This window comes from Cordyceps militaris (assembly GCF_000225605.1).
Source record: "Cordyceps militaris CM01 unplaced genomic scaffold CCM_S00001, whole genome shotgun sequence".
NCBI lineage: Eukaryota > Fungi > Ascomycota > Sordariomycetes > Hypocreales > Cordycipitaceae > Cordyceps > Cordyceps militaris.
Window position 1 is genome coordinate 2,886,231 of NW_006271969.1, and position 8,050 is coordinate 2,894,280.

Consider the following 8,050-nt stretch of genomic DNA (forward strand, 5'->3'; position numbering starts at 1 on the left):
ATCGTATCGTGACCCACTCTCTGTGGCTAGTGCTTTAAATCTTCATTTTATGGTACTTGGGACCTCAACTTCTTTTCTGGTAGTGATCTTTTATACTACACATATAAAAATCTCCCAAAAAAACTCATGGCTCGTGGGAGAGGTAATATAAGAGCGCGGGGAGGTAATCGAGGAGGCAGTCGAGGAGCTGGCCGAGGAGGTGGTCGAGGTCGAGGCCGAGGCCGAGGTGGTCGAGCATCCTACAGTCAATATGGTCCGAATCGTCGTTTTGATAATGCCCGTCTTGATGAGCAGTCAGTATTGCGTCCCAGTCTTACTCCTGTATGAAAAAAAAAGCTGACAATGTAAAGGGATTCTGATTCATCTGAGGGCTCAGACGACGGAAAAGAAGAGGTGGAAGACGACACGATGAGTGTGGAATCTGACGACGATGAGGAAGAGACTGAGCAAACCAGCCGCCCGTACATGACGCTGCTACAAAGCTTGCAAGAGTCCAGCGCCCCCAATGCGAAGCGTCGCAAATTAGATCACGGCACAGAAGACGCAGAAGCTAGTGACTCAGACGAAGAGAGCGAGCACAGCGATGAGGAAAAAAGTGCTCAGGATGCCGACCTAGTAGAAGAAGAAGAAGAAGAGGAAGAGGAAGAGGTCCTACAAGCAGGCGAAGACGAAGAAGACTCAGAGGATGAAGGTGAATCCTTGGACCCCTTTGACGTGCACTTCGCGCATCCAGACGAAACCAGCTCAGCCAAGGCTGTGAATGCAGTCAAAAGCGATGAGTGGAAGACAGAGAGAAGGATTCTGGGGCCGCTCAGGGCTACTGTGCAGTCTGCCGGCTCTGATAGCACATTCTCATTCCTCGACATGAAAGATATCAAGTTGAAGCAGAAACTACAAGAAACCTGCGGCAAGACGCTTTCTGGACTTGACGAAGCACAAAAGCACATTGCTTCTCTCCTTTTCAACTACCAAGATGTATTGTACTGCGACCGCAACGTCGACAATGCTGAAACTTTGCGCCGGCTGGTGTGCAGCCATGCGCTGAATCACATTTTCAAGTGAGTCAAGCTTGTGCTGAGCCCAGAGACTTGTTGGCTCTACTAACAATCGATTAGGACACGAGACCGGGTAATCAAAAATAACCACAAGCTTGCCAAAGACGCCGAAACAGAGCAAGAATTCAGAGATCAGGGCTTCACGCGCCCCAAGGTGCTATTCCTTCTGCCAACGCGCAACTCGTGCGCAAACATGGTACGCACGATCCGAGATCTCTGCAAGCCCGACCAGGAGGAGAACCGCAAGCGGTTCGACGAGTCGTACATTACCAAGGACAACATCTTTGGCGCCGACAGACCTGCCGATTTTCGCGACCTCTTTGAGGGCAACGACGACGACATGTTTCGCCTCGGCGTCAAGTTTACCCGCAAGACGATCAAGTACTTTGCGCAGTTCTACAGCTCCGACATTCTCTTTGCCAGTCCCCTCGGCCTGCGCATGGCCATGGGCTCCGAGGAGGACAAGAAGAAGCCTGACTCGGACTTTCTCAGCTCCATCGAAGTCGTCGTCGTGGACCAGGCCGACGCGCTGCTGATGCAGAACTGGGAGCACATCGAGTACATTTTCGAGCGCCTCAACCTACAGCCCAAGGACGCGCACGGGTGCGACATTGGCCGCCTGCGGCCCTGGTACCTCGACGACTGGGCGCGCTACTTTCGGCAGACCGTTCTCCTCAGCGGCTTCCACGCGCCCGAGCTCGCGGAGCTGCAGCGCAGCGCGTGCCGCAACTGGGCCGGCAAGGCCCGGCTGCAGCCCGCGTACGACGGCGTGCTGGTGCAGCTGGGCGTCAAGGCGCGGCAGACGTTTTCACGGTTCCAGTCGCACGCGCTCGACGGCGATCCGGACGCGCGCTTCGCGTACTTTGTGTCGGCCGTCGTGCCCGGCCTGGTCAAGCGCGCCAAGGACGCCGCCGCCCCCGGCGGCACGCTGCTCTTTGTGCCCTCGTACCTTGACTTTGTGCGCGTGCGCAACTACTTTGCCACGTCGGTGACCGTCGCCGCCGTCTCGTTTGGCGCCGTCTCCGAGTACACCGACGTGCCCGAGGCGTCGAGGGCGCGCTCGCACTTTGTGACGGGCCGCCACAAGGTCCTGCTGTACTCGGAGCGCGCGCACCACTTTCGCCGCTTCCAGATCAAGGGAGTCCAGCGCGTCATATTTTACGGCTTGCCGGACAACCCCGTCTTTTACAAGGAAATCGCGGGCGAGTACCTGAGCAAGAGCGAGCAGGACTTTACCATTGAGCCCGGCAAGGGCGCCGTCCGGGTTCTCTTCTCCAAGTACGATGCCATGAAGCTGGAGCGAGTTGCGGGATCGAAGAGAGTGGGAAAGATGTTGCAGGATCGGGGCGATACCTTTGATTTCATCTAGCACGGAGTTCATTCCAGATATCACTGTAGAGTTGTGTTACGCATAGACAAAAGCCTCTTGTTTGTTCAATTATTTCTCGTCGTATTTATATCCCATTCTGCGTGCGCCTTGAGATGAAGTTGCCACATTGAACAACGGGAATCACCAAGCACGAGTACGAAAAATTGGTATGAATGGTGTATTGTTTCACAGCGCCGAAAGCATCGTATAGCAAGCCTACTGGCTGCAGAATAACGCTTTGAAATAATATACAAATACAGTCCCTTCTAAAGATTCCAACAATCAAGCTCTATGATACATTTCGTTCCACCACCGTGGTGCCGCTATGATTGCTTTGCATCGTCACACCTGGCCCGTAACTCTCCCATTCCCAGCTGCTACTCGACATCACTTGCAGCGACATTCGGTTTTGGCGCCGTTTCGCGGGTGTTATCGCGGTTACGTTGGATATCCTTGACCATGTATCTCTTGACCATGGCCTCAAACTCAGCCTTGCCGCGATGCTTTGTCACCTTGTCGATATTCTCGACCGTCAAGTCCCTGTGCGCCTGGCCGAGCATGCGGTCGCGTGCCACCGTCTTGGCCGTCAGCATAAAGCGCGAGTCGCGGGGCCCGTCGACGAATTCGAGGACGGCGCTCTCCGCCTGGTCGTAGGTGTTCATGGGCTCCGTGCGGACAACGCGGGTGTAGCCGCCCTCGCGTTGCATGTATCGCTCTTTTAGAGGCCCGAACAGTTTCGGCAGATGAATGTGAGGCAGCTGTGCGGAAGAAGACGAGTTAGCTTTAGCTCTGTATCCCCTTGGTTGAAGGGGGGGGGGTTGTGATGCGCCGCCGTACATAGAGGATTCCTTGCGCTGATCGCCGGCAGGGCTCGTTGTCGCGCTTGGCCAGGGTGATGAGCTTCTCGGCCATCCGTTGAGCCTCCTTGGCCTTGGCGTATGTGGTTTGGATGTGTTCGTGCTGGACGAGGGATGTCACGAGGCCTCGCAACAGAGCGTTTCGCGCCGAGGACTTGCGGCCGAGATGGCGGTATTTGGTGAGACCACCGGCCATTGTGTGTGATGGAGTAGCTGATAAATAGGCAAAATTGATTCAGTCGATGGCGTCGAGCCTGCGCAGGGGGTGTTTGCGTTGTTACAGCGTAATGACTTTTTTTTGAATGAATTGTTGATGCCCCCAAAAAATTAACGCCTGGAGTGGAAACTTTGGGTTCGGGAGGCGGGCGACGTGGTGCCGAAATTTACCGCGCACCGGGAACAGTTACAGTGGTTACACTCTGTTTCGAGTGCTGTTTGCCACTAACCCACCCACCTTGTCAACTACGTCAACATCTTGCGCGCAAAACGCACGGCAGAAGAAAAGCTGTGAATCGACATCGCAGCATGCGAAGCTGATCCTCCATTGTTGCACTCATTGCCTTGATACAAGCAGTCTCCGAGCGCAGCCAAGCTCTGCCACGCCACAATGGGCTTCGTCTCCGGTTTTGTAAGAGCGGCCTTTTCCAGCTTCACGGGCACAGCTTTCCCGGCCAGGTTTCCATTATTGCTAACAACCGATTCCTGCTTCTCGACAGACTGGCGGCGTCACGCTCACCCTCTCCGTCGCCTACCTCTCCGCCCTCGCCCATCAGCGCAACCGCGAGCGCCAGGGACAGGCCCTGCGCGCCCAGGCCCTCGAGCTGCAGACCATCATCGACCCGATCCCGCTGCCCCTGCCGCCGACCCGGTCCGAGGTGGCCGCCGAGCAGCGCGCCGCCAAAGTCGAGGTCCTCAAGGAGAAGTGGAACGACGAGGTCGGCCGCGCCGTCCGCTGGGTGCAGACGACCGACTGGGACGAGGTCCGCCACGGCGTGCAGTCCCAGGCCGGCTCCCTCTGGGCCCGCGTGACCGGCGCCACGCCCGAGCAGTCGGCCGAGGCGGCCAAGGGCGTCGCGGAGAGCACGGCCCGCTCCATTGAGCAGTCGGCGCGCGGCGCCTTCCAAAAGGCCAAGGCCGAGGCCCGCAGCGTCGAGGAGGCCGCGCAGAACAAGGCCCTCGAGGCCCGCCTGCAGACCAAGAAGGCGACCAAGGCTGCGGCCGACAACGTGGCCGAGACCGCCAAGGAGGGCGCACAAGAAACGGGCGGCTTGCTGTCGTCGCTGCTGGGACGCGGCAAGGAAAAGGCCGCGGAGCTCGCCAGCAGAGCCAAGGAGGCTGTCGGTCTGGCGGGCAGTGCTGCAGCGGCTATTGACGGCGTGAATCTGACCACTGGATCGAGTGCTGTCGAGAAGGCCTTGCACCAGCGATACCAGAAGACGGCGGCCAGGGACACCAGAACGGTGGCTCAGGTGCTGAAGGAGAGATATATCCCAGTGGACAGTCGTGACAACACGAACCTGCGGGGCCTGTAAGAAGTTGCCGCTCTCAAAATAGATTTACTTTGTTCTTTTCTTTAACAGTGAGCGTTGAGAAATTAAATGCCTGCAAGGTATTGCAGTTGTATACAATACATAAGTGCAGGTCTGCTGTGTTATACACCGTACGAGCTTTTCTATCTATCGAGGGTATCTGGTGTGAACCGCTCACATGTTCCGTCTCTATATATGCAAAGATCGAAGCCTGCGCCAACAGGCTCGTATCTGACGGTGACACCCTTGCCAATCAGCTTGGCAATCTGCTTCCCCATCGCCATCCTCGCGCGGTCGCCAACTCCGGCGAGCAACGGCCGCAGCAGCGAGGCGGTGGACAAGCCGCGCTGCTCACGGACCTGCACGCGGTTGGCGACGAGCACGGCGCCGAGGTGGATGAGCAGCTGGACGCCGACGGTGAGGCCGACGATGATGTGGACGTAGCGCCACTTTGTGATTTCGAGCTGGATGGCGCGCTGGGGCGTCATGCCGGGGGCGTCGATGTTGGTGTTGGACAGGGCGGACGCGGCGACGGCGTTGGCAGCGCAGCGGCTGACGAGGGCGGCCATGCGCGCGCCGGAGCCGCGCGCCGGCTGCCCAAAGTACGTCTGCGCCGGGTAGCTCTGGAACTGGTAGTTCGTCGTGGCGTTTGTGAGGCCGTCGGCGGACGAGCCGTAGCCCTGCAGCGCGATGGCGGGCGGCACGTAGCGCGTAAAGTTGGTGCCCATGACGTGCTGCGGCAGCACGGCGTTGGTGACGTTTCCGACGGCGACCTGACAGACGTAGTACCACGGGCTCGTGTCCGACGGCTCAAAGGCGTTGACCTCGCTCCACGTGTCGTTGGCCTGGCTCGCGGGGTCGTGCAGGTACAGGATCTGCGAGCCGCCGTTGGCGACGGGCAGGTAGGCCTCCTCGTCGGCGGCGCCGAGCCGCACCGTGATGTTGAGCGACAGGCCGTTGCCGCCGGCGAGGACGCTAAAGCTCTCGCAGCTCGCCGTTACGGTGACGGAGCGGTTCGACGCCACCGTGTTGGAGTAGCTGGCGTTGGCGAGCGTCGACTCGAAGAAGACGTACGTATACGAGTAGGCGTTGGGGTCGACGTCCGTCTCCTGGGTAGTGTTGTTGCTGCTGCCGCTGCTGCCGTCGTTAGAGTCGGCCGGTAGAGAGGTAGAGTAGTAGACTTGGGGCAGATCGGGATTGTACAGCGTGCCGGGCCGGGGCAAGAGATCGACGCTGGCTTCATCAAAGCCAAGCCCGACCTGGCCAAAGACGTTGGCCGAATATCGCCGAGAGTTGACGTCCTCGGTCAGGTTCTGGCGCTTCTGGGGCGTGGACAGGACCTTTGTGCCCTGGATGTCGGACAAGTCGGCTATGGAAACGAGACCTGGCCTCGTAATGGCAAACTTGTTGGCGGGGTTGACGTTGTACGTGATGCCCAGGAGGGCGAGGGCGACTTGGGAGCCCTGGCAAGTCAGTCGAGTGTTCTGCGATCTGCTACCGGGAACAATGTGCTATCGGGAAAAGACGTACAATGTTCATGGTAACAAAGACAACGACAGAGATTTGGATCAGCGTGTGGCGCGTCGTCCAGCCGAGCTGCAACATGGTGGTAAAGTGCTCGCTGGCCATGATGAGGTCGGCCTCGCGGGGCTTGTAGCGGCGCAGGCTGAGCAGCCACCACTGCAGGTCCATGGCGTTGGCCTTGAGGGAGCTGGTAATGTTGAGGCTGAGCGCAATAGTGAGCGCAATGACGAGCGTGTTGAACTCGAGCTTCTTGCGCTGCGGCAGCGCGTCGTGCGCCGAGTACGCCAGCAGCACCCCGTAGATGGACGCGCACAGCACCACCGTCACCAGCCACCGCGCCAGGCTCCGGAGCAGCAGCCGCCGCAGCTGCGACCTGCGGTCGAAGCGCTCGTACGCGTACGAGACGGTCGACGCCTGCGAGAGCCCGGTCGAGCGGCTGTCGCCCGTGTCCTGCCGCGTCGTGGCCGCGCTCGCCTCCAGCGGCTCGGTCGTCGAGGATGTTACTGTTGGTCCTTTGGTGGCCGCGGGTACGCGCCTCGTCGCTACCGGTTGCAGCTCGATACCGAACGGCAGGATCGCCTTTTGCGAAGCGGAATCAGACGTCGCCATGTCGGCACCATCGGTTGCCGTCTTGTGGCAGGCCTCGCGCCTCTAGAGCCGTAGTATTGAGTCGGTGTATTTGGGGAGGGGAGAAGTGAGAATCCTCGCAATCCCCTCGTTTTTCACGCAAATCCGAGTCCATAATGGGTTCCACGTCCAGGGCCAAGCGTGATCCGACCAAAGAGTTAGTTAGTCGTCCAGAGCTTCTTGATCCAAGGCAGCTAGCCGCCGCGCTGCCTTAATCCACACACACATGTGAACCCTGGATAGAGCAGGGAAAAGGTAGCAAATCAGCCCAACGGGCAATAAGGTTTAAAGCGGCTACAGATGAAGAAGCTAGAATTTTTTGTGTAATGGTGGTTTTGCCTTGGGTGGCGTGTCGGCCATGCCGTTTCCGGCAACCGGACAGGCTTGTGGAAATCTCCCGAGGAGGCGCAGCAGGGACTGCTATCCTCATGGTGGACATGGGGAAGTAAATCTTGCAAGTGTAGACGATCGTTATTTATCACAATACAAAGAACAAAGCGAGGAGGGTGGGCTCGACTGTTTTGCTCTATCATATATGGAAAGGAAACTCCGAGCCAACACCCACCTGCTTGTGACTTATTAGTTAGTGTAAGAGCTCTAGTACACAGTTACGATACGTATCGTGGGATAATAAAAGAGGAAATAATACAACGACGGGTCTGGATACTTCTGATGATATTCTAGGGGAGAATAAAGATTACGCATTGCATATTGCGAGGTTCGAGATGAGGAAGACTGTGGTGATACCAGCTCCAACCTAATAAGATTCAATGGAGAGCACGCCGGCTTCCATGAGCTGATCACACTGGTTACCTGTGAGGTCTCTATCACACGGATAATGTGTGCCTCAGGTGTAGATGCACATGTTGTTCGCGTCGTTCATGCTTCGTCGTGCGTGTTTACTCGTCGTAATCGTGCGTCGTTGGCCATCACGTAAAGGTGATAGGCTGCCCAGTCGGAGCGTAGTCAATGCCTGTATGTTTCTTCCTAATGTGCAGCATGTCGTCTATAAATGCAGAGATGTGCGTTCGCATATTTGTATGTGTCCGTCTATTGCTGCAGAATGCAAGTCGTCTGGTGGCAAACGGA

At 57.6% G+C, this 8,050-nt stretch overlaps 4 protein-coding genes across 4 annotated transcripts; 2 read left to right on the top strand and 2 right to left on the bottom strand.

The window, feature by feature from the left end:
* Nucleotides 1-408: 408 nt before the first annotated feature.
* CCM_00931 (nucleolus protein required for cell viability, putative) lies at nucleotides 409-2,424 on the top strand (the record flags this gene model as incomplete). The annotated part of the gene is made up of 2 exons (XM_006666089.1): nucleotides 409-1,058; nucleotides 1,116-2,424. The coding sequence occupies 2 exons, from the start codon at nucleotides 409-411 to the stop codon at nucleotides 2,422-2,424; spliced, it is 1,959 nt and encodes a 652-aa protein (XP_006666152.1).
* Nucleotides 2,425-2,801: 377 nt separating this feature from the next.
* Nucleotides 2,802-3,477, bottom strand: CCM_00932 (50S ribosomal protein L17; the record flags this gene model as incomplete). Its single annotated transcript, XM_006666090.1, has 2 exons — nucleotides 2,802-3,182; nucleotides 3,262-3,477. The coding sequence occupies 2 exons, from the start codon at nucleotides 3,475-3,477 to the stop codon at nucleotides 2,802-2,804; spliced, it is 597 nt and encodes a 198-aa protein (XP_006666153.1).
* A 411-nt stretch (nucleotides 3,478-3,888) lies between these two features.
* CCM_00933 (uncharacterized protein) lies at nucleotides 3,889-4,813 on the top strand (the record flags this gene model as incomplete). The annotated part of the gene is made up of 2 exons (XM_006666091.1): nucleotides 3,889-3,909; nucleotides 3,998-4,813. The coding sequence occupies 2 exons, from the start codon at nucleotides 3,889-3,891 to the stop codon at nucleotides 4,811-4,813; spliced, it is 837 nt and encodes a 278-aa protein (XP_006666154.1).
* Nucleotides 4,814-4,953: 140 nt separating this feature from the next.
* Nucleotides 4,954-6,943, bottom strand: CCM_00934 (uncharacterized protein; the record flags this gene model as incomplete). The annotated part of the gene is given in 4 exon segments (XM_006666092.1): nucleotides 4,954-6,321; nucleotides 6,341-6,589; nucleotides 6,648-6,770; nucleotides 6,839-6,943. 4 exon segments carry the CDS (start codon nucleotides 6,941-6,943, stop codon nucleotides 4,954-4,956), a joined length of 1,845 nt encoding a protein of 614 aa, XP_006666155.1.
* Between the last annotated feature and the right edge of the window lie 1,107 nt (nucleotides 6,944-8,050).